Source organism: Camellia sinensis, chromosome 2 (genome assembly GCF_055761805.1).
Source record: "Camellia sinensis isolate YWXY chromosome 2, ASM5576180v1, whole genome shotgun sequence".
Classification (NCBI taxonomy): Eukaryota; Viridiplantae; Streptophyta; class Magnoliopsida; order Ericales; family Theaceae; genus Camellia; species Camellia sinensis.
The window spans coordinates 28619261-28645103 of record NC_138962.1 but is presented as its reverse complement, the minus strand read 5'-3'; the positions used below and the strand labels follow the sequence as shown (position 1 = coordinate 28645103).

The 25843-nt window shown below is 39.0% G+C and overlaps 2 protein-coding genes across 9 annotated transcripts; both read left to right on the top strand.

Annotated features, from left to right (window-relative positions):
* The first annotated feature begins 4767 nt into the window (after positions 1-4767).
* On the top strand, positions 4768-22105 carry LOC114301279 (uncharacterized). Of its 7 annotated transcripts, none has more exons than XM_082904983.1 (8): positions 4768-5066; positions 18579-19023; positions 19115-19294; positions 19394-19591; positions 19702-19911; positions 20013-20222; positions 20322-20485; positions 21481-22105. In XM_082904983.1, exons 1-8 carry the CDS (start codon positions 4884-4886, stop codon positions 21817-21819), a joined length of 1929 nt encoding a protein of 642 aa, XP_082761109.1. In that variant the 5' UTR covers positions 4768-4883; the 3' UTR covers positions 21820-22105. The 7 variants fall into 7 exon arrangements, with proteins under 7 accessions (XP_082761109.1, XP_082761105.1, XP_028102017.2 ...); XM_082904979.1 differs by having other exon boundaries at positions 19394-19600; XM_028246216.2 differs by having other exon boundaries at positions 19394-19600; positions 19687-19911.
* A 1081-nt stretch (positions 22106-23186) lies between these two features.
* On the top strand, positions 23187-24386 carry LOC114301281 (uncharacterized). Of its 2 annotated transcripts, none has more exons than XR_014360734.1 (2): positions 23187-23402; positions 23808-24386. XR_014360734.1 is itself a non-coding variant. In XM_028246225.2 (2 exons), exon 2 carries the CDS (start codon positions 23829-23831, stop codon positions 24204-24206), a length of 378 nt encoding a protein of 125 aa, XP_028102026.1. In that variant the 5' UTR covers positions 23264-23402; positions 23811-23828; the 3' UTR covers positions 24207-24386. The 2 variants fall into 2 exon arrangements, 1 of the variants encoding a protein (XP_028102026.1); XM_028246225.2 differs by having other exon boundaries at positions 23264-23402; positions 23811-24386.
* Positions 24387-25843: the final 1457 nt, after the last annotated feature.

Below are 25843 nucleotides of genomic sequence, written 5' to 3'. Positions count from 1 at the left end.
ATAAAGATAAAAAATCACGTCAACTAAAAATTTCTAAAATGAGTATAAATCAACTGAAGCCCAGTGTAATAACCCTGACCCATGATTAATGTTAATTCATGATTTAATATGCTTAATAAGTTCTTGAGATCAAAACTTGAATTAAATTGCATGTGTGTTACCTTATTTGAGTTTATATCTGTTTAATGCAGAATGATCTGTTCACGTTTCCGATCTATTTTGCAAATTGGAGGCCTTGTCGGCATCCGATCATGAAATTGACTCAAGTTATGTGTTATTTGAAAATTTTAGAATATTATGATAGGTTTGGTTAAAACTCGATTCGGAACCAAATAATTAGACTAATTTAATGCAAAATGATTCCCTTTAACCTCAATTGAACATGTGTCCCTAAGTGGGCCATATACTTGATCCCATTAGGTCATTTTTATATCATCAACTCATGCTCCTATGACACACAAACGTGAGAGAGAAGTGAGAGACTAAGGCCTCGTTTGGCAAGAGGCTATTTTAGCCAATTAGCCAAAAAGTTACTAAATTAGCCAAAAAGCCAACAACCCATACCAAAAAGTCAAAGATTCTCTTTTCTCTCTACTTTTTGCACATCTTTTCGTAATTAGCCAAAAAGTTATCCCAAACATACAAGTTTTTTTTACCTACCTTTTTAGCCAAATAGCCAAAAAGTTACTAAATTAGCCTGTTCCCAAACGAGGCTAAGAAAGGGTTTGGGATCAAGTGAGAAAGGGAAAAATTTGCAAGAAATTGTTGTGAGATTGAAGAGAATTTGTGAGTTTTAACTTCAACACTTGTGAACTCAAGTCTGAAGGTAAGAATTTTATCCTTAAGCCTTGAAATCTAGACTATAATGCATGAACACAAGAGAATTATGTTGAATAATGCAAGAATTGAGTTAGAAATGAAGAGTATTGAGCCATACCATGTATGCATGTATATTTTCTCACATTTTGAGTTTAATTGTTAAGAATTCCCTCATGCATGTCTTGAATTCACCTTTATTTTGGAAAATCATCAAGTTTCATGTTGTTTTGTAGCATTTGATCACGTTTTGAGAAGGTTTAGTTCAAAGAAATTCATGCATGCCATGTTCATGGAACATTCATAAATTTTAAGTTGAATTTTTGCACAATTGGCAAGCTATTGGGCCATGATTTCTTGAAATGATCCCTAATTCATGAAGTTTTATGAGTTTCTAAGGATGTGTTTGGTAACGTTTACGTTTTCAGTTTATATTTACAAAAATTTTATAAACTGGTTTTTGTTTATTTTTAGAAAAACATAAACTACAAACGCGTTTGGTAATTGACAAAATGTTTAAAAAAATTTAAAAATATAAAAAAGAGTGAGAAATGGCAAGTGGTGACGGTGGTTGGTGGGTAGTGGGTGGGTGGTGGGTGACGGTGGCGGGTAGTGGGTGGTAATGAGTGGGAGGTGTGGGTGGTGGTGGCAGGTGGGTGGCGGATGGCGGGTGGTGGTGGGTGGTTGGTGGTGAGTGGTTGATGGTGGGTGGTAGTGGGTGGCGGGTAGGTGGCGGGTGGTGGTGGTGGATGGGTAGGTAACGATGGCGGGTGGCAGCAAGTGGGTGGTGGTGGTGGTGGTGGTGGTGGTGATGGTGGTGGTGGCGGGTGGGTGGTGATGGTGGGTGGGTGTGTGGGTGGCGGTGGCGGGTGATGGGTGGTAGCGAGTGGGTGGTGGTGGTGGTGGCGGTGGGTGGTGGTAGCAAGTGGGTGGCGGATGGCGAGTGGTGGTGGTGATGGTGGTGGGTGGGTGAGTGGGTGACGATGGCGGGTGGTGGATGGTAGCGAGTGGGTGGTGGTGGTGGTGGTGGTGGCGGGTGGGTGGTGATGGTGGTGGGTGGGTGGGTGACGGTGGCGGGTGATGGGTGGTAGCGAGTGGTTGGTGGTGGTGGTGGCGGCGGCGGTGGGTGGTGGGTAGTGGTAGCAAGTGGGTGGCGGATGGCGGGTGGTGGTGTGTAGGTGGCGGGTGGTGATGGTGATGGTGGTGGGTGGGTGGGTGATGGTGGCGAGTGGTAGGTGGTAGCAAGTGGGTGGTGGTGGTGGGTGGTGGTGGTGGGTGGTGGTTGGTGGTGGCAGGTGGGTGGCGGGTGGTAGTGGTGGTGGTGGTGGTGGGTGGGTGGGTGACGGTGGCGGGTGGTAGGTGGTAGTGAGTGGGTAGTGGTGGTGGTGGTGGTGGTGATAGTGGGTGGTGGTGGCAGGTGGCTGGTGGGTGATGGTGGTGGTGGTGGTAGTGGTGGCGGGTGAATGGTGAGTGGTGGTAACAAGTAAGTGGTGGGTGGTGGTGGCGAGCGGTAAATGGTAGTGGCAGGTGGTGGGTGGTGGCGGGTGGATGACAAGTGGGTGGTGGTGGTGGCGAGTGAGTGGCAGGTGGGTGGTGGCTAGCGGGTGGTGGTGGCGGGTGGTAGCAGGTGGGTGGTGAGTGGTGGTTGTGGAGGGTGGGTGGTGGTGGTGGTGGAGGATGGTGGTGGAAAATGGTGGCGGATGGTGGCTAATGTTGGGTGATATAAAAAAAAAAAAAACTGAAAACTCAAAATGGAAACACATTTTTTGTATTTTTATTTTTTGACCAAATTTATAAACTGAAACTACTGATTTATAAATCAAAAATTTTACCAAACAGGTTTTTATTTGAGTTTTTTAAATTTTTGTAAATATAAACAGAAAATTGAAAATGTAAGTGTTACCAAACGGCACCTAAGTGTTTCCTCAAGTTTTGGCCCAGAAAAATCGAGTTTTGATGCTTTAAGAATGAGTTTTGAACTTTGGGAGCAAATTTGGAAATTCTAGAATTTGCACCCTCCGCTCAAGCAAAGTATTATACGCTTGAGTGACCATCTTTGTTTTTACACCTCCGCTCGAGCAACCAAAAGTCCGCTCGAGCGTGAAATGCATGCTCCCAGAAGTTTATGTGTTTTTGCAGATTGCTCGAGCGACAAAAGTCACGCTCGAGCGAGGATTGAGCGTCCGTTGAGCGTGATCAGTACTTTTTCAAAGTTTGCAGACTGCCCGAGCGAAGGAAATTAGGCTCGAGCAAACCCTCAGATCTTGTATGTCCGCTCGAGCGAGGAAAGCCACGCTCGAGCGTGGACCCTATTTTCAGCAAGCTTTGAAAAATATTTTTAAGTATATTTTTGCATCATTATTTCATCCTAGGCATTCCTAGGCCAAGATTAAGACACCATAGTGAGGATAAAGGCTAGAAACACACTAAGAACAAATGAAATACGTTATGTACAATGCGAGCGTGCGTTTCAATGTATGTATCTGACATGTTATGTAGGTCATGCGTTTCAAGTTAAGTGAATTGCCCACCTTATCCGTCTATTTGGAGCCACCGGTTATATGTGAGTAATAACTTTGTAAAGCTATGTTCAATTTATAAGTATTTTGTGAATAATATAAGATGATTTGTTTTTTGAAATATTATTTTCTACATGAGTGAATGGTTGTCCAATGTTTCTGAAATGTATTTGTGGTATCATTAGCTTCAAATGACATCTGTTATCTGTTCTGTTATGTCCCAATTATGGGTCAACTGTAAGTCTCATGAGCCAATTGTTATGGATCCTTATATATACGTCCCATTTATGGGCTAACTGTACGTCTCATGAGCCAACTGTATCGTCTCCATGCACGTGAGTCAATTGTATGCCTTTATGGCCGTCCCTTTATGGGTCAACTGTTTGCTTTTATGACCGTCTCTTTATGGGTCAACTGTTTCTGCTAGTGCTAATGACTGTATCACGTATGATTAACTGCAAATTTTGATTATTAATATGATTCTGAATCTGTATCTGTTATGAACTATGATTTCTGAACATGATATGAATCCATTTTTTATGACTACTAAATTTTGTTTTCTGTAACTGTCTTAAACAACATTTATTAAACCCCTTTACTCTATTATTATTCACTGGGGTCTAATTCACTATTTATATTATGTATGTAGGTGAGCAGGCACGTGACCAGACCTAGAGTTGATGGTCTAAAATTCTATTTTGTCAGCTAACTACCGGGCCTCCTGAGGAGGTTCCTTTTGAGAGGATCACGCCAAGGATTTAGTATGAGTTTGTTCTGTATATCTGTACTTGGGCTAAGCTCCCCTTGACTCTATCTGTGTAATTGGGTGACGTAAGACTAATGTATTTTTGACGTTACATCTGTATATATATATATATATAAGTTTGTTTTGAAGATTTCTGTCTTATGTATGTTTGCACAGTTCTATGAATTATGTAAATTTGTATATTTGCTTCTACAACTCCTATTATATGTTATTTTGTTCTGAGACATTTGGTAATCTAAGGATTACTGGCCGGTTACGACGTTAAATTTATAGGGACGGATTTGGGTCGTGACACACGGACCATACTCAAAAAAAAAAAAAAAATAAATAAAAAAAAAAAATTGTATCATATAGATGATATAGCCTCTGTTTGGCAAGTTGGTTTTTGGGCTTTTTTGGCTATTTTAGCTACAAAAGACAAAATAGGCTATTTTAGTCATAACAAACAAAACATCACATCCAACCCATAATCATTACATTTTTCTCTCACAAAAAAACTCAAAAAAGCCAAAAAACCAAAAAGCCCTTCCCAAACCAAGCTTTTAAGCCCAGACTAAAATAGCCAAAAAAGTCAACCCACTTCCCAAACGGAGGCATAATACAGATTCTTTTTTAAAAATTTTATTTTATGTATATGTTAACCAGTTGGAACAAAATTTTTAGAGTGTAATAATTCACTTACCAATGAAAGTGGGACTTTGGACGAGCTGTGACCCACCTGTGCTCTGGAAATTACTCCACGTGTCATCAACCTGGGTGGATGTGAGAGTGATATAAGTGCAATGCTATATATATCTATGCAATGTACTACTCCGTTTCTAACTCCCTCAAATCTCTCTGCATTTGCTAGGGTTTGTGCGAGAGACCTGGGTTTGAGATTAAAATTAAGAAGAAAAAAAAAAATGAATAACAACCTTGGGTTCTTCAAGGTCTACTTGCCACCACCCAAAGGCCCAGAAAGATTGGTATGCACAACAATTTCTCTCAATTACATCGTCTTTGTTTTGAATTGTATCAATGAATTTGCTTGAATATGTTGTTTTTTCACTTGATTTCTATGAAATTCGTGTATATCTGGTTTGATTCGTGTGTTTTTTTTTTGTTACGTGGGCGATTTGATCTCTGAAATTCAAATGTTGTTTGTGATCGAGCAGCATTGTTGTTGATTCAACTGTGCTATGAACACACAGAATTTTTGATCACCAAAATCACTGTGTGTGCAAAGTTTTAATTTTAAAAGGTTTTGTTGAATCAAAGATTTGAATTTTAAGGTTATACTCTCAAAATGGCTTGCGCATCAGAGTCTGAAAGCGTACTAATATATATAGGCTGTCGTTAAACTTGGTCTAGCGGATAATTTAAACATAAAAAAGGAAAAAATTATATTAAAAAAAAATCCCTATGGTTTTACTCCCGTAATAAAATATATTATAAGTTTTTAATTTTGTCAATTTAAGTACTAAACTTTTGATTTGTTTTCAATTTAAACATTTACCTATATCTGTCAAGTAAAACTGACAAAAAAAAAATGGTATTTTAATCATTAAACTCATGGAAAAAGTGTATTTTAAACATTTTATGTGTCAACATTGAGTTTAATGACAAAAATACCATTTTCCCTATTGGTTTTACTCAATGGAAATAGGCTGATGGTTTAAATTGGAAATAAATCAAAATATTAGCGTTTAGGTTGATAATTAAAAATTCAGAATTTATTTTGTTGTAAGGGTTAAACTTTTTTTTTTTTTTCTCCCAATAAAAAAACCTTTTTGCTATTATATTCTATTGAAAAAATTAAGTAAATGATCAATCAAGGAAAAACACAGGGTTAATGCTCAAGTGAAAAGCTTAATCATTAAAGGTAAAGAATGTCAATTTCGCTTTCGATGAGGGCAAACTTTCTTCAGTGAAATGTTTTGCGCATCAAGGAGAAATGTATTTATACCTTTATATCTAATTTTTATTTATTTTTTCACTATTTGAAATATTTAATTTATTTACTAAATATAAAAATAAAATTTTTGAAATGCTTACGTTTCAATGCCTTAAGGCTTATGCCCCACTTTACGCCCCGCTTCATGAGAGGTAAAAATGCTTTGCTTTTAAAAACTTTCCCTTTGTGTGCGAACATTTTCTCACGTCAGTGATTTTGGTGATAAAAAATTTCACTATTTGTATACTTTTCCCATTAAATTTGTTAAATGGGGAAGATCATACATTTGGTCATATGAGAGTTTGTATTGCCATTCTAGGTGGTTGTCAGTTGCTAAATTTTACCAAGATAGTTTTACATGTGTGTACATTGTACACTCGTTTGCCGGATATGACAAGGATAATAATAAGAATATGGGTATGAGATAGGTGTCCAACTGCCATACCAAAATTAGACCTTTTTCAAATAAAAAAGAAGAAGGGTAGATTGCACTTTTCACCCCCTATAATTTGACTGAAATTTCACTTTGGTCATTATTTTAATTTGAACAATTTGGTCATTACAATTTAAGTTCAATTTTAATTTGGTCATTCTATCCAAATAACCTTATTTGTTTTTTTTACATGTATACCTCAGGAGGTTGACATGTTTTATAAAATTGTTAATTTTAAAATTCAATTTGAATGGAAAGACCACATTGAAACTGAACTTTAAATGTTGGGACCAAATTGTTTAAACTGAAACAACAAAGGGCCAAAGTGAAATTTCAGTCAAACTACAATGGTGAAAGTGCAATTTATCCAAAAAACATACAAGGGGAAATAAATTTATGTCCAACAATTGGTATAATTCCCAAACTGGCATTGGCAAGGGTCAAATCCACCACACACTCAAAAAAACTAGTCTAACTTTTAATGAGGTAGGGAAAACACACAATTGGATCCTTTATTATTATTATTATTATTATTATTATTATTAAGATGTTTAAAGAAGAAGTTCATATCTGATAGTAAAGGAAATTTATGCCATCTCACATGGATGAGAGACATACAATCTAAGAAGCACGGACACGGACACGGACATGCGGACGTGTAAATTTTCAAAAAATGCAGGGCACGACACGCTGAGGACACGTTCAAAACATATATTTTTAAATATTTAATATGTATTTTATGTCAAATATTTAATTTTATCAAATTTGTCAACCTTAGGTATGCTATTTTAGTAAAAAAAATTAATTTTTTTTTTTTTAGTACTCAGCGTGTTCAAGCGTGTCCAACTCTTTCCAGCGTGTCTAACACTTGTTCGGCGTGTGTCTGTGTCTGACACGTGTTGGACACCTGTACGCGACCTCCGGAAATGTGTCTGTGTGTCATAGTATATAATAAATTCCATTTAATTTCAAGTACATTCCTTAATAATAAAAATTAGTGTTGTGAAAAGCACACTATGCGAGGTGATATGGAGAAGCCTTGCTTAGGAGTAAAAATTCAATGTAACGGTGATACCGTTGATGTGGTATCACCAACACACAATAAGACCATATGATGTGGGAGGTAAATCCTAATTTTCAGGTGCCACATATATATAGAGGGTAAAAGACAAGAAATGATTGGATGGTGATACTAATGACATATTGTTGTATTCAAGTTTTTTTCCTTGCTTAGGCAGAAAAAACGAGACTTTCATGCTAAGGTGTAAGGTGAGCACCTTGTTTTCCAATGTAATTTTTTTTTAATCTTTTAATTTGGGCCCTTTATTTTTTGACTTTTGTATTAAATCTCCCCTACAGTTACCACACCATAATAACTTTGTAGTTATAAATTGTTTCTGAAACCCTAATACATACAATTGACCAATTGCAGCTCCAGAAATATTGCTTAGGGTATTCATTCAAAAACTTGTTTAGAATTTATGTACATAGAAAATTACATTTGTCAATATCAATCATCCACTTCCAATAAATCTATTAATTTAAACTTCTTAAATAACCAACAAAGAAAACTTTTAATATATTACTTATATGATTGTAGCAAAATAATAATAATAATAAATACATGAAATTCTACAATTGTTCTAGATGAATCATACGGGTCATACTTAGTATTAATGGAGCTTGAAATCAGTTTTTTCTAATTTTTTGCCCTGATTCAGTATAAGCTATATTTATCGAGAGATTTTGAGTATTTTATTTTTGCATAAAAATAGTTTTGTTTTAATACTCATAAAATAAAATGTATGGATTAGATGCGTTTGGGGTATTGCTCACATCACATCAACGTTAAACATATACCTTAAATTTCATTTATGGAGTATTTTCTGAGTAGAGTTTCTAATAAAGGTATTGCATTTAGAATTAAAGATGTTGTAAGCGGGTTATAAGATGGGTGTGCAATGTTTGGAGTGAGTTGGCTATTCAATTTTTGTGAGATGGGTATTCAGACTTTTATGAATTTGGTATTTAAATTATGAAGAGTGGATTAATTGCGCTTTTCACTTCTATAGTTTGACTCAAATTTCATTTCGATCCTTATAGTTTCAAATTGAACAGTTTGATCCCTACACCTTAAATGTAGTTTCAGTTTGGTCTACGTGTGCACCTTAGGAGACTGACTCGTGCCCCAAAAATGTTAACTTTTGCCTCCAACTTGAACGGAAGGACCAAATTGAAATTAGATTTAAAATGTAGAGACCAAAGTGTTAAATTTGAAATTATTGGGACCAAAGTTTAATTCGGGTCAAATTACAGGGGTTAAAAGTGTAATTACCCTATATATACAAAGAAGAAAAAAAATAAGGTATTCAATTGAGTACCCAACCTAAGCTGTGGTGCTGCCGTTGCAATTGACGATAGGCAAAGGTGAGGTGAGTCGTCTTTGACTTTTCTTTGAGTCCTTTCGGACTAGGTGAGTCTTCTTTTGTCTTCTTCGTCTTGATCGACTATTCTTCTTCTTTGATTGTTAAAATCCACCTACTACACACCTACCACACACTCACCTACTCCTCACATACTCCTCACCTACTACACACTCACCCTCTCCTATATATAGGAATCAATGTAAATATATCAAAATATCAATAAATAATACATCAATTCTAATTCTCTATTTCTCTTTATACATTAATTTCAACATGATATCAGAGCAAGGTTGAGAAGCTAGTAATTCTGCTTCACCGGCGGGCGGCAGCCTCGCCTTGGCCGCCCGCCTTGCCTTGGCCGCCCGCCGGACCTCTACACATACCTTCATTCCGCTGCTAGAAAGTCATAGCTGAACTCTTCTCTGCCTCACACATATTTGTTCATCAATGGCGACATCGAGCCACCATCGTCTCCTCCTCCAATTGTCAATTCTCCAACGCCAGGCTTTTCCTCACAGTCAGAGATTTGGAGTTTGTATTTTGGGAGGATACTGAGATCTGCATCTGATCCACCTTTGCATCTGATCCACCTTCCCGGCTATGACGACGACGGCGTCACCGACGACCATGAACCCATCATCAACATCGTCCCCAATCGCAGTCTCCGACGGAGACAGTTTCCTTCTCGACCCTAATTCCCAAATTGGGAGTGCCTCTGGAAGCTTCAATAATGAGGGTTTTCTCAGCCTCGACGGCGGCGGCAACCTCGAGTTTGGGTTCTTTCGGACTGAATTCCGGCAGAGCCCACTGGTTAGGACCGTAGACTACTACGATCGCCATTTGTTTCTGTGCTATAAGAACCCTCAAGTGTGGCCTCCTCGCATCGAGGCCGCTGAGTCCGATCGACTGCCCAGGCTTCTCTCCGCTGCTCTCATGGCTAAGAAGGGTGATATGAAGAAACAGACCCAGACCCAACGAAAACACCATCGCAGCCAAGCTGCATCATCAGCGCGGCGTCGGCGGGGGTGGCTACACCGGCGGCGGCGAAGTGGACCACCGGAAGCCTCCCGTGTTGCTTCGTCTGCATCACCAAATCATACGGAGCAGCGATTTTCTTCGCGAAGGTGAAGACCTCCGCGTCGTCCATGTTGCGAAGCACACGAATATCGCCCATGACGGATCGAACTGAAGCTTGGGTAACCAACTTAGGGTATGATGAGATATCACCCCTTATTTATAAATGAAGATTTAGGGTTTACAAAGAAGACAATTACAAGATGATCCCTGAGTGCGTAAAAATGATTACAGATCTTAGAGACTTTCGGCTAATATAATATGCTAAGTGCCTTTCGGTGATTATAATATGTCAACACTCCTCCTCAAGCTGGTGCGAAGATATCTTTCATGCCCAGCTTGCCTAATATGTCATGAAACGGTTTATTCCCAATTCCCTTGGTGAGAATGTCAGCAAGTTGTTCACCAGACTGAACAAAAGGAGTACAAATGGTACCACTAGTGAGTTTCTCCTTAATGAAGTGGCGATCAATCTCAACATGTTTTGTCCTGTCATGTTGAACGGGATTGTGAGCAATGTTGATGGCGGCCTTATTATCACAGTATAACCGCATGGAGTCCGTCTGAGCAATACCTAGATCACTCAACAATAATTTGATCCATAAAAGTTCACACACACCTTGTGCCATAGCTCTAAACTCAGCTTCTGCACTTGACCTGGCAACCACATTCTGTTTCTTACTCCTCCAAGTAACTAGGTTGCCGCCGACAAATGTGCAATACCCTGAAGTTGATCTCCTATCAGTTACTGACCCAGCCCAGTCAGCATCTGTATAGGCTTCTACACGAAGATGATCATACTTTGAAAAAAACAGACCCTTACCAGGAGCAGACTTCAAATACCTCAAGATTCTCATGACAGCCTCAAAGTGAATCTGATGAGGAGCATGCATAAACTGACTAACTACACTGACAACAACAGCAATATCAGGACGGGAGTGAGATAGGTAAATGAGCTTACCAACTAAACGTTGATAGCTCCCCCTATCCACAACTTCTCCTCCTTCATCATCCCCCAATTTCTGATTGGGTTCCAGTGGGGTGGCACATGCCTTGCAGCCAAGCATCCCAATTTCCTTCAACAGGTCAAGCACATATTTTCTCTGTGAGATAAATATCCCATCCTTAGAGCGAGCAACTTCAATTCCCAAAAAATACTTCAAGCTTCCCAAGTCTTTGATTTCAAACTCTTTGGCTAAATATTTCTTCAACAGAGGTATTTCCCCACTATCATTGCCTGTAAGAACTATGTCATCTACATAAACAATAAGTGCTGTAGTCTTACCGCATGAGGAATGTTTCACAAATAATGTGTGATCTGCCTGACTTTGTTTGAAGCCATATTTAAACATAGCCTGAGTGAATCTCTCAAACCAAGCCCTTGGAGACTGTTTGAGACCATATAATGACTTCCGAAGTTTGCATACTTTCCCTTCTGTTTGATGATTCTCAAAACCCGGAGGAATGTCCATATATACTTCTTCTTCGAGGTCACCATGGAGAAAAGCATTCTTGACATCAAACTGATAAAGTGGCCAATCTAGATTAGCTGCTAGAGAAAGAAGTACTCTAACTGAATTCATTTTAGCCACGGGTGCGAAGGTCTCCTGATAATCAGTGCCATATGTCTGAGTGAACCCTTTTGCCACAAGTCTTGCCTTGTAACGCTCAATAGACCCATCTGCTTTGTGTTTCACAGTATATACCCATTTACAGCCCACAGGTCGTTTGCCCGTAGGTAACTCAGTCAATTCCCAAGTGTCATTCTTCCTAAGTGCTTTCATTTCCTCAATCATGGCTAGTTTCCACTCAGAGATAGCAAGAGCATCCTGAAAATGGTTAGGAATGCTAACAGAGGAAATATTGGACACAAATGCTCTATATGAGGATGACAAATGAGAGTATGATACAAACTGTGAGATAGGATGTTGAGTACAAGATCTCACACCCTTTCTTTTGGCAATAGGAACATCAAGATCAATGGACTCACGAGATTCAAAATTACCTAGACTCTCATCAGAAGCAGGAGATGGCAGTGGAGTAGCAGAAACGGTCCCGTGTATCCAGTTAACTTGTTTTCTGTCGATGTCCCGGATATAAACATGTCCATCCTTATTCTTGGTGACAGTGGGTTCTATAGTTCCAGTAGAAGAGGGTGGTGCAAGAACAACTGGTTCTATCATAGGAGGCACAGGACTCACTTCTACCATAGGAGGCACAGGACTCACTTCTACCACAGGAGGCACAGGACTCACTTCTACCATAGGAGGCACAGGACTCACTTCTACCATAGGAGGCACAGGACTCACTTCATACCAAGGCTCCCCCGGAAGTGAGGACGGGGACACCGGAGAGGACAAGAAATAGGACTGGGACTCAAAGAAAGTGACATCCATGGACACAAACCACTTACGAGAAGAAGGGTGGTAACATTTATACCCCTTTTGAGTAGGAGAATAACCAAGGAAAACACACTTGAGGGAGCGAGGGTCCAACTTACCACGAGAGGGAGAGTGATTATGGACAAAACAGACACAACAAAATATTTTGGGAGGAATAGAAAACAAGGACTGAGAACCGAGGAGGACGTGAAGCGGAGCCTGTTTGTCCAAAACCTGGGTAGGGAGACGATTAATAAGATAGGCAGCGGTGAGAACGGCGTCGCCCCAATAGGGTCGAGGCACGTTCATAAAAAAACACATGCACCGAGCCATGTCAAGAAGATGCCGATTCTTGCGTTCGGCCACCCCATTTTGTTGAGGGGTATTGGTACAAGAGGTCTGATGGATAATGCCATGAGTAGAGAAATATTGTCCTAACCCAGAATCTATGTATTCCCCGCCATTATCAGAACGAAATATTTTGATAGTGGCCCCAAACTGAGTACAAATCATCTTATGAAAAGTGCGAAACACAGAGAAAACTTCACTCTTATCTTTCATGAGATACACCCAAGTAGCACGAGAAAAATCAGCAATAAATGTAACAAACTAGCGATGACCTTTCACAGACAGAACACGAGAGGGACCCCAAACATCAGAGTGTATTAATGAAAAAGGAACTAAGCTTTTATTCAAACTGGGAGCAAAAGAAGCTCTATGTTGTTTTCCAAGTTGACAAGACTCACAAAGAAAGTCAGACACATGATGATTTGCGAAACTAGAAGGAAATAAATGCTTAAGTAAATGAAATGAGGGATGCCCAAGACGCCGATGCCACAGCCAGACATCAGCGGGTGTAGGAGAAGACGGGGTGGAAGAATAAGCAAGTTTGTCCGGTTGATCTAGGAAGTAGAGACCATTTTCTGCACTACCACTGCCAATCGTCCTCCCCGTGACAAGGTCCTGAAAAAGACAATGATCAGGAAAAAACGTCACACAACAATTCAAATCCTGGGTAAGACGACTTAAGGATAACAGATTAACAGAAAACTTGGGAACATGGAGAATAGAAGATAGATGCATGGTAGGAGTGACTTGGACTAAACCTTTTCCAGAAATAGAAGAAACAGTTCCATCGGCAATCCTAACTTTGTCCTGACCTGAAGAAGGCTTATAGGCAGAGAAAAGATCAGAGGAGCCAGACATATGATCTGAGGCACCAGAATCAATAATCCAAGGCAAATATGTATGACACAGGAAAGCACAAGGAGAAGGTACTAAGTTACCTGAGCGGGCAAAGGACGAGGAAGCGGGACTGAGAGCAGTAGAAGATCTGCGGTCCAACAATTGGCGCAAAGCATCCTCCAGCTCAGTATCAGAAGCGTGGGTAGCAGAAGTGGAATTAGAATCAAGGGTATCAACGGCACTAGACTGATGAGCCCGGGAATAGGAACCACGTCCTCGAGAGTGGCCTGACCGACCGCCTCGAGAACCCGACCGATCACTTCGACCCCCAGATGGAGTCCCATGAAGCTTCCAACATGTCTCACGAGTATGCCGCGGCTTTTTGCAATAATCACAGAATACAGACTCCTTAGCAGCAGACGGAGGAGGCAGGCTGAGGCTATCTCGAGGAGTAGACAGTAATGCGGAACGGTCAGTAGAGACAGGGGACATCATAGCAGACCGACGACTCTCCTCATTTTGGACATAGGCAAATGCCTCTTGCAGTGAAGGAAGAGTGCCCATACACAGAACTCGACCCCTAACTGGATCATACTCCATATTTAGGCCAGCCAAAAATTTAAAGACCCGTTCCCGTGCGATGAACTTCTTATACTCGATAGAATCAGTAGGGCAAACGGGCTTATAGTCTTCCAGGAGGTCAAGGCGTTTCCAGCCGTTGGTGAGGAAAGTGAAGTACTGAAGAACAGTCTGCTCCCCCTGAAGTGTGCTCTCAATAGAGCGACGCAACTCAAATGCCTGTGAAAAATTTCCTTTGCGGGAATAGGTAACAGCCACAGCCTCCCAAATGTCCTGGGCAGTCTCCATAGACAAGTAGCCCTCACCAAGTTCTGGAACCATCGAATGGATAAGCCAACTCATAATCAAAGAGTTGTTAATCTCCCATTGGTCATAACCTGAGTCAGTGGTACTAGGTGCCTGTATCTTGCCATCAACATACCCCATCTTCCCTCTGCTCTTTAAAAACAAAGTCAAACTTTGAGACCATGCTAGGTAGTTCTGACCATTAAATAGAGAGGTGGTGATTTTCAGACTAGGGTTGGGGTTCTCAGTCATGGTAGTAGGTAGAATGAGACTCTCACTTTTTGGTGTTTGAGATGAAGAGGACACACTAGTGGAATCTGTCATGGATACAATACTACCAAACCCGCAACAAATTAGTGGAAATCACAAACCCGGAAGGTGGTAGTGAGATAACAGGCACAATGATCACTATAAAGACATACAAAATACAAAATTAAGAAACCATTTTTTTTTTTTGTTTTTTGTTTTTTTTTTTTTGTTTTGTTTGTTTTTTTTTTTTTTTCCTTTTTTTTTTTTTTGTTTTTATATGTTGAGTTATTTATATATACATGTATTTATATATAAATATATATCAGGCTATAGTTATATATATATATCAGGATATATATATATATATTATATGTACCTTGGTTTGAGATCAAAGGACGACGAGGACGAGGGCTGAGACGAGCGACGAACTGCGGGAGAAGATCGACGAGCGACGAACTGCGATGAAGATCGACGAACTGCGATTGATGAAGACGAGCGACAAACTGCGGGAGAAGATCGACGGGCTGAGACGAAGACGAAGCAGATGAAGACGAGGGCTGAAGAAGCGGAATGATGATGATGGCAGAGACGAAGAAGAAGCGGAATGATGATGATGGCAGAAGATCGATTCAGCAGATGATCCAACTAGGTATGCTTTGAACCCTAGCCCTGGAGGTGATGCTCTGATACCATGAAGCTTGGGTAACCAGCTTAGGGTATGATGAGATATCACCCCTTATTTATAAATGAAGATTTAGGGTTTACAAAGAAGACAATTACAAGATGATCCCTGAGTGCGTAAAAATGATTACAGATCTTAGAGACTTTCGGCTAATATAATATGCTAAGTGCCTTTCGGTGATTATAATATGTCAACACGAACGTGACGCACCGCCTCGATGATGTTGCCGGTGCCGGCCTCGCCCTTGGTACGATCATAACAGTCAATATTGTAGTCTGCCTCTGAACTTGATACCACCACTTCATCTCTTCCCATGCCGGTTCCATCTGAGGAAGGGAATAAAATAAAATCAGAGGCACAGGGACTTGACCCTCTTCTCTCTCTCTCCACTTTATCAGTTTTGTCCCCCTCTTTTTCTCATCTATCACAAATCCACGTTATTTCACACTTTTCTTTTATTTTAATATACATATATCTCTATATTTTTTATTATAATATATTTTTCTTATTCCTACTTTTATTTTATTTTATTTTATTTTCTTTTTCCATCAATATTTTCTTATTCTACAACTCGTTAGTGAGCATCACCATTTTTTTCATTATCTTGTTATTATTTTTTATATTCCACCAAAAAAAAAAAAAAAAAAAACAACAGCCATCTCGGTTTTTCATTCCACAAACTTGTCATTTTTTTCATGACGGGATCAACCCCGATCACACTTTTACACATCAACCACACAAAAAAAAAACAAAAACAAAAATACACACCAACACTCACATTCACAGGTGGGATTTTTCTTCTCTACTCTGCCGCCGGTCTTTTCTTCTTGCCTCCGTCCTGAGCGGCCCTTGCCGGTGTTGCCTCCGTGCTTCCTAGATCACCAAGCAAGTTGCCTCCTCCCTGCTCCTCCACTGCAGCATATGGCAGCCCTCCAAATCGGAACATCACGGTGGCCTTCCGCTTCAGCTCCTTGTTTTCCGCCTTTAGTACACTTATCTCTGCTCGCGCATCCTTATACATGCGTTGGAGCAGAGCCAGTTGGGCGTTTAACTGCTGCACCTCATTTGTCCTACTCTGCAGCCGGTTCGACAAATTTGTAACCGCAGTCATGGTTTCCACACATGACTTCAATGTATACTGATTGGCCTCCACATCCGACTGCACTGCCATTCTTTGCTCCACAGACCGCATAGGAAAGTTCAACGGAGCAAACTCCGGGGCGCTTGGTTGAGGTTCCAGTGCCACCGCACCAGTTATCTCTCTTGTTGACTCGTTGAGGTCGGGAAAGAGAGTGAGCAGACCGCAGGAAGACGAAGCCATTTTTCTGGGCAACAGAGTGTTACAGAGTATCTTTCTCAGCAAAACGAAGAATTTTTCAGAGGTTTCTCTCAGTTTTTCTGTCTCAGCTTCTGCCTCAGCCTCAGCCTCAGCCTCCGTCTTGGTTAAATAGCCGAGGCAGCCACGCGTATCGCGCGCCACTTGACGCCAGACGACAAACGGGCGCGCCAGCCAAGGCACTCATGTGCCTCGCCATCATATCTGGCACGCCTTTTTATGGATTGGGCACGCCTTTTGATGGCACGCCTTTTTTGACAGATTGGGCACACCTTTTGAGGGTGCGACTTTTTAAGGGTCCGACAAGACTTTGTAAACTGTCCCGACATTGATTCCGGTTAGCTCCTTCATGGGTCCGACAAGACTTTGTAAACTGTCCCGACATTGATTCCGGTTAGCTCTTTCATGGGTCCGACAAGACTCTGTAAAACTGTCCTGACATTGATTCCGGTTAGCTCTTTCATGGGTCCGACAAGACTCTGTAAACTGTCCCGACATTGATTCCGGTTAGCTCCTTCATGGGTCCGACAAGACTCTGTAAACTGTCCCGACATTGATTCTGGTTAGCTTCTACATCGGTCCGGTGTGACCTCGTCAACTGTCCAGACTTTATCCTCTATAACGGTCTGACACCACCATACAGTGTCCTCTACACCGTTATGACACCACCATACAGTGTCCTCTACACCGTTATGACACCACCATACAGTGTCTTCACCAACGGTCTGACACGACCATACAGTGTCTCCTATCCTCTTTTATTTTATGTATTAGTCTATTTCTTGTTTTGTTACTCTCTCCAAACTCAAGTTGGTTAGTTTCTATCCCCCTTGAGTTTGCGGGGGGCTGTTAAAATCCACCTACTACACACCTACCACACACTCACCTACTCTCCACCTACTCCTCACCTACTACACACTCACCCTCTCCTATATATAGGAATCAATGTAAATATATCAAAATATCAATAAATAATACATCAATTCTAATTCTCTATTTCTCTTTATACATTAATTTCAACATTGATTTTTTTTTTTCCAAGGTTGTGAAGCTCTTGTTTTTTCCCTTTCTTCTTCTTCAACCCTTATTTTTTTCCCCTTTCTTTCTCCTTCTTCTTCTTCTTCAATTGGTTTGTCTTTCACAAATGAATTGTATTTTTGTTGGATCTAGGTATTTGGGATGTCGGATTTGTTGGATGTTTTATATTTTTTTTATGAATATTTAGTATTTGGAATGTTAGATTTGTTAGATTTGTTGGATTTTTTTTATAATATTTTAATGAATGTTTAGTACTTGGAATGTTGTATGCATCATGGATCTTAAAAATAGTGAAGTCTTTGTTTATACTATTTATTTTTATAATTTTTTTTTTTGTGTTCGCCTTGCTTTGATGAAGCCCTCGCCTCACCCGGTTGCCTTGTGCTTGGGCATCAGGAGGCCTTGTTGTCTCAATTCGCTTTTTGCCTTAAAAAACACTGATAAAAATATCTTATATCATTATATATATTCTACAATATATTTAAATGTCTAAGATGTGTCCACTCACCCGTACCTAACTTTTGGATGCACATCCCTTATCCCTATATTTAGATCCCTATGTTTAGGGTGTAGTGATGTCTAAGGAGGTCTGCACTAGACACACACACACAACACACTCAATACTCGTACTTGAGTCTTTGTTATATAGGGTAGGATCATTGGATACAGGATTCGGAAGAAATAGTGAATATGCATGCATATGATGGAACTCAGAACGTTTTTTTCTTGGGATTTGAACTCATTAAAAAAGTAAAGAAACACACGGCCATGGTACAGATTATTATTATTATTTATTGTGCTTTCCTCAAACGATTTTCTTTTTCATTGACTGTTTTTTTTTTTTTTTTTTAATGACATTATATACCTTTTTTGTAGCCCATTCCCTCGGCTTTTGTTAAACATGTGAAAGGAGCAATACCAGACAAAGCTTTCCTGAGGAATTGTCACGGAAAACTTTGGCCAGTGGTGGTAACCAAAGTTGGAAATCAGTTGTGTTTTAAGGATGGTTGGGTGAAATTTGTTGAAGATAACTCTGTGGAAGTTGGAAATTTTTTAGTTTTTGATTTTGATGGTAATTATGTTTTTGATTTCAAACTATTTGGAAGAACTGAATGCGAAATAAAAATGATTGGATCTTCGGGCTTCAAAGTAAAGGAGGAGAAAGAGGAGGAGGAGGAGGAGAAGGTGAAGGAGGAAGAGGAAGAGGAAGAGGAAGAGGAGGAGGATGAACTTGAAGCAAATACTTTGAGAAAGAAAACAGAAAAGGGAAAAAGTGAAAAATCTACCAAGGGCTTGAAAAAGATTAAACAAGGCACTAACTGTAAGTTTTTATTTCCTTTTCTTTGCCATTTCCTTGTTATTGATTTCCTTTCCTCTTGTCACTATCTAATCTACAGGTTTAATTAATTTAGATGGCAATAAAGGAAGAGTTACTATCAAAGATAAAGGTGGAAACAAAAGAGCTTATAGAACGGAGGTTGAGGATGAGGAGGGGGACGAACTTGAAGCAAAAACTTTGAGAAAGAAAACAGAAAAGGGAAAGAGTGAAAAATCTACTAAGGGCTTGAAAAAAATTAATCAAGGCACTAACTGTAAGTTTTCATTTCCTTTTCTTTGCCATATCTGTGTTTGTATGAGATTGATTTCCTCTCCTCTTGTCACTATCTAATCTATGGGCTGGCTTAATTTAGATGGCAATAAAGGAGAAGCTACTATCAAAGATAAAGGTGGAAATAAAAGAGCTTGTAGAATGGAGGTTGAGGATGAGGAGGAGGAGACAGATGATGATGATGAGGAGGAGGACGAACTTGAAGCAACTACTTTGAGAAAGAAAGCAGAAAAGGGAAAAAGTGAAAAATCTACTAAGGGTTTGAAAAAGATTAATCAAGGCACTTGCTGTAAGTTTTCATTTCCTTTTCTTTGTCACTTCTATGTGTTTGTATGAGGTTGATTTCCTCTCCTCTCGTCACTATCTAATCTACAGGCTTACTTAATTTAGATGGCAATAAACGAAAAGCTACTATCAAAGATAAAGGTGGAAACAAAAGAGCTTATACAATGGAGGTTGAGGAAGAGGAGGAGGAGACAGATGATGATGAGGAGGAGGAGGAGGACGAACTTGAAGCAAAAGCTTTGAGAAAGAAAACAGAAAACGGAAAAGGGGAAAAATCTACTAAGGGCTTGAAAAAGATTAATCAAGGCACTAGCTGTAAGTTTTCATTTCCTTTTCTTTTCCATTTCTACGTGTTTGTATGAGATTGATTTTCTTTCCTCTTGTTACTATCTAATCTAGAGGTTTACTTAATTTAGATGGCAATAGAGGAAAAGCTACTATCAAAGATAAAGGTGGAAACAAAAGAGCTTATACAATGGAGGTTGAGGAGGAGGAGGAGGAGGAGACAGATGATGATGATGATGAGGAGGACGAACTTGAAGCAAAAATTTTGAGAAAGAAAACAGAAAAGGAAAAAAGTGAAAAATCTGCTAAGGGCTTGGAAAAGATTAGCCAAGGCACTAGCTGTAAGTTTTCATTTCCTTTTCTTTGCCATTTCTGTGTTTGTACGAGATTGATTTCCTTTCCTCTCGTCACTATCTAATCTAGAGGTTTACTTAATTTAGATGGCAATAAAGGGAAAGATACTATCAAAGGTGAAGGTGGAAACAAAAGAGCTGATACAATTGCGGTTGAGGATGATGAGGATGTTTTTAAATATGGAATGGTTTCCTGGCCTAAAAATCCTTGTTTTGTGGCAAAACTTCGATCAACGAGACGGACTGAATTGGTAAGACTTGTGTTACCTATCTGAAATGCACTAATCTGTGAGCATTTTATTATCCTTTCATAAGTTTCTCTGGCATGTTCTGTTATTACATTAAGTTAATTAACTCCATGCTTGCCTTTTGGAGTCAAGATTGCCCTTCAAAATATCCAGCACATGCACTGTACATAGATGGAGTCAAAACCGAAATATGTTAAATAGGTTTATTGATAAATGCTAATAAATCTGGTGATTGTTTTGGTTGATTTTTGTTGGATGTATATGGGTATTAGCTCTTTGCCTTTCCAAGGATATCCACCACTTTATACATCACCGTGAAATCAGATTGCTTTCTCATAGTGTAAACTAACCTCCATCTCTTTGTGTTCCGCTTGCATATGTTGTTTAGGATACTGTTGAGATAGCCTCTGTTATCCATGCTATCTACAGTAGTTAATTTCTACCAGTTAATTTACATGTTCAATGCAATTATTGGTTGCTTCTTCATGTGGTTGTACTAATTATTTTAATAATTATTTAATGATCATAATGAATATAAAAATCATAAATCACTCTATTGCAGGGCTTGAGAATACTCAAATAATTAAAGATTTCCAATATGCTGCCATATTTCATGATCTCAACAAAATAGGAGTCCCTGCTTGGCTTGGGATTAAAAAGCTGTTTTTTGACTAAATAAGCCAAAAAGCAAAAACGCTGAACTCCACCCAAGTGTGGAAATGTTCAAACGTGTTTGGGTTAATTCAGTTATTTGCTGATAGTGCATTAGTGGAGCTGACATTGTTGTCTAACTGGCCTTAATGATTTTCTCATGAGTAATGATGATTGTTTCGTTGTTTGTTTCCCTTTATATATTTTTTTCTCCACATTTCTTGGTGATTTATGCCCATATTTATCACCTCCTCTAAGTTTTACAAGGTAGATTTTCCTTGGACTTTTGCCAATGCCATGAGTTTTGATCAAATAATTTATTTATTTTCCGTTACTACTTATTGCAGTATGTTCCTATGGATGTGATCAGAGATCATAATCTTAAGCTTCCTTCAAATCTGATCCTCCTTGATGAAGAAGGGAGGAAGTGGTCAACAAGGGTTGTACAGTGGAATGATGGCCGGACATGGCTTACCGTAGGGTGGAAAGCTTTCTGCAAGTGGAACAATCTGAAGTGGGAGGACAGGTGCATCTGTGAATTCATTCGGGGAAAGGGCCGGCGGGGCATTTTCATAAAGACGTGCATTCTCCGGGCAGGATCATGGTTGCCAAAAAAAGATAGCATACTGAGCTCAGATCACCAAGATCAGGTTGATAAGAGACATTTTCAAGGGAGTCCAAAATAAGTCCGTCATCGCTAGCAAATACATGAACGTTGTCGATGACTCAATACAGCATTTTTTTCTTTCAATTTTTATTTTTATAAAGGACTTAATTATGCCTTCTTTATGTTTGTGTTATTATGGATTTTAAATATTGTTGTGGTGCGACTTGGGTGAGCAATTGGATTGGATTCATTACATGTAGACTATAATATTGTTGAAGTGTGACTTGGGGGAGCAATTGGATTGGATTCATTACATATGGATTATGCATTTTGTGTTTGGTTATGTGATGTTATTTGTGCAGTTTTATATGTCTTAAGGGCAGTAATGTTGATTCTGGTGCATTTGATGGGGGTGGGCAATTTGATGTATTTTTGGTCAATTTTCTTCGAACTGTGCAAATTATTGAGTAAAGTTTCTACCATGATAAAGTGGATGGTCCAGTTCAGTCCGCCAGAATGTGGCACCAAAATTCAAGACAAGTTTTTTATTTTATTTTTTGTTTTTTTCAAGTTTAATGAAATAATTACAAAACCAAATATTGAAAATACAGATGGAGTAATTTGAGTGAAACAATCTCTTTAATGGTGAGTCTTAGGCCAAGTTTGGCATACTCAAAATAATTCATCTTTTTATCTTTTTTCCATTACATCACCTCTCTACTTTTCTGCACATCTTTTCGTAAAAAGACAAAAAGTACATTTAGCCTCCGTTTGGGAAGTGGGTTAGCTTTTTGGCTTTTTTAGCTATTTTAGTCTGGGCTTAAAAGCTTGGTTTGGGAAGGACTTTTTGGCTTTTTGGTTTTTTTGAGTTTTTTTGTGAGAGAAGAATGTAATGATTATGAGTTGGATGTGATGTTTTGTTTGTTATGGCTAAAATAGCCTATTTTGTTTTTTGTGGCTAAAATAGCCAAAAAAGTCTGCAAACCCACTTGTCAAACACAGGCTTATTTAGGTCATTGCAAACAATCCCTATAATATTATGATTATGATTATGATTATGATTATTTTGTGTAGGAATATGTACAAGCGGAAGTGAATTGGATACCATAACCTGTTAGGACCTTTGAGGATGTTTTATGTGTTTTTCCTATGAATTTGAATTTCCTTCCTCAGAGAGGAAAGAGAGAAGATACAAAATACGCTATTGGAATTCATATGTATTTTGGGTGGAATGCAATAGATGTATTTATATACCCAATGGTCACTTCTTATTTAACATTACATAGTTGTGTACTCAACCAATGATTATGTCTATTCTCACTAAAACAGGTCATGCCATTCAAAGGCACTCGATTTGGGTCCTACCCAACCTTGATTCTTTTATTTTCTGCAATTAATTATGTATTGCTAAATTTTTATTTAAAAGAAAAAGAAAAAAAACTCTCCAAAACATGTAGTCTCATTTTTTCTTGGCCATTATTAGAAGTTGAATAGTTACCCTCTAAAGGAAAACAAGCTCATCTAATCTACTTGTCAGCCAACCATCCCATATTCCCACCTTATCCAACTTCTCTCTTTTATGCATTCTCTCTCTTTCTCTCTCATGTTTTCTGAATTTCAACACTATCAGAGGCACCCTTCAAACACAACATCTCATATCAGGTGAACCTCTTCGCCCTGGAAACATTTCTCATTTTCTTTAAGTACTCTCTCAGCTCTTGCAATTCTACTTAGCATGTTGTGTATTGAAGCTTATGCATCACTTGCAAACAACCCCCCCCCCCCCCCCCCCCCCCCCCCCCCTCTCTTTTTAATGATTTTTTTTTTACATTTCTTTTATGTGCACATAATTCGATTATTGAACGGAACAAAATCTACACAATGCATAGGTTCATGTCAGAGGATTGTATCCAATTCTATGATCGAATTCTGTACCTTTTAAATTTTTCTTCGTTTTATTGCTAAATTCTCCACAGGAACACAGAAATTGCTTATAGAACTGTGAGAGGGTTGTGTCAGATTTTGATTTCTATGCAAACGGAAAATTTGATTCTTCACTGTATATAGCAGGTTGTGGGTTAGATTACAATGGCAACAGCATCAGCTACCCTTTCTCCGGCAACAATCACCGCCGCCGTGGGCCCAGCCCGTTCTTCCCAGGGTAGGAAAACAAAAACCAGAGTGAACTACATTGGTGGGCTGAACTCTTTTGGTGGGCTCAAAGCTCACAACAATGTGGCCTCATTAGGCCTGCCTCTTTGCACTGAACATTCCTTTGCAAATATTGTAAGCACTTTGAAATTCTCATCCCGAGGCAGCGGAGGAGGAGCCCTCTCCTCCACCTGCAATGCCGCGGAGGAGATTTTCAGGATTGCAGCAATCATGAATGGGCTTGTTCTTGTTGGAGTTGCTTTGGGCTTTGCTCTTCTTCGGATTGAAGCATCGGTTGAGGAAGCTGCTGAGTGAGGATTTTATTGGAAAACTTTTAGTTGGTTTGTGTTGTTTTGTTTGTCATATGATTTGTATCTTTGTTAATTCTTCTTCATTTTAATTTTGAAATATGTTGTTTTGTCTATTTTATGTTCAATTGCTAGCAAACTATGGTACAGAGAGATGCTATAATGATAAAATTTTCAATTTGGGTTCTTTTAAGTTGTCCTTTCCCTTGAATGCTCAAGGATGTGTATTTTCTATGTTGTGGTAAACTTGGTTGGTGGGGAAGTGGCTAGGAAGCACAGATACGGATACGGGATACAGGTACGATATGATACGGATACGGCGATACGTCAAAATTCGAAAAAGTAGGATACGGATACGGCGGGAATACGTTCATAAAAAATATTTTTTTCACAATTTTTAGTAATGTAACATACACAAAAATAAAACTTCAATAATTTTTAGTAATGTAACATACATAAAATAAAACTTCAACAATTTTTAGTAATGTAGCATACATAAAAATAAAACTTGAAACAAAAGACAATATAATGTAGCATCACCCATAACAACCATAATGCATCACCCATAACAAAAAATTCATCAATTCAATTAAATTTTAACAATTTTAACAATGTAGCATCACCCATAACATCCATAATGCAATTCAATCCCAAATTAAGGGAAAAAAATTTACAGAGTTCATTTATTTATCAATAAGTTTATTTATTTATTTATTAATAAATTTTTTTTACCTTATTTGATTTATTAATAAGTGTACAAAGTTTATAATTTTATAAGTTGACAAATTTTATTTTTAATAAGTTTATTTATTTATTTATTAATAAGTTTTTTTTACCTTAGTTTATTTATTTATTTGTTTGTTTTATCAGATTCAATAAACCGAATATATAAGTTTTTTTTTTTTTTTTTAATATCTTACGTGACTTGCAGAGTCTACATATAAAAAATAAAAAATAAAAAAATTAAAATAATACAAATAAATATGCAAACAGACATAGGTAAGGGAGGGGGAGAGACAGATCGACGAAGAGGGGGGGAGATGAGATTGACATCTCGAACCAGACAGACAGATTGAGCGAGATCGAGAGGGAGAAGGAGAGAAAGAGAGTTCGTGAGAGGCAGACAGAGGGAGCGAAAGGGAGAGAGAGAGGGACGAACCTGATCGCGAACCTAATCGACGATCGGCGAGCTGTTTCTCCTCCTCCTTCACGGCTGCGTCGAATACCTAGGTAAGAGAGAGTTTGGTTTATTATTTTTCTTTTTTTGTGTGTTTTATTTCATCTTTTTTTTTTCATATTTTACAATTTCACCCCATTTTAAGTTTTTTAAATTATTTTTTTGCCCCCGCCGTATCCGTACTGTATCCTGATCGTATCCTGACCGTATCCTCGCGTACCTGAGAAGTATTCTTAATTCAAAAATTAAAAAAAAAAATCGGATACTTCATTTCCCGTATCTGATACGTATCCTCGCATATCGGGCGCGTATCCGTATTCGATACGTATCCGATACGCGTACGTGGCCTATTTCAGAGTATCCGTGCTTCATAGGGAAGTGGAAGTGGGGTGAGCGTGGGGTGGTGGAGGGAGGGGAGGGGCGTTGTGGCGGCCAGGGCCGGCCCTGAGTTATTAGGGGCCTGAGGC

Excerpts from the sequence above, each read along its gene's own strand:
- LOC114301281 (XM_028246225.2), top strand. The coding sequence starts at position 23,829 with ATGGCAACAGCATCAGCTACCCTTTCTCCGGCAACAATCACCGCCGCC.
- LOC114301279 (XM_028246214.2), top strand. The coding sequence starts at position 4,884 with ATGCTATATATATCTATGCAATGTACTACTCCGTTTCTAACTCCCTCA. Across the intron at positions 5,067-18,578 it reads CCAAAGGCCCAGAAAGATTG|CCCATTCCCTCGGCTTTTGT; the intron begins GTATGCACAACA and ends CCTTTTTTGTAG. Across the intron at positions 19,295-19,393 it reads AATTAATCAAGGCACTAACT|ATGGCAATAAAGGAGAAGCT; the intron begins GTAAGTTTTCAT and ends GGCTTAATTTAG.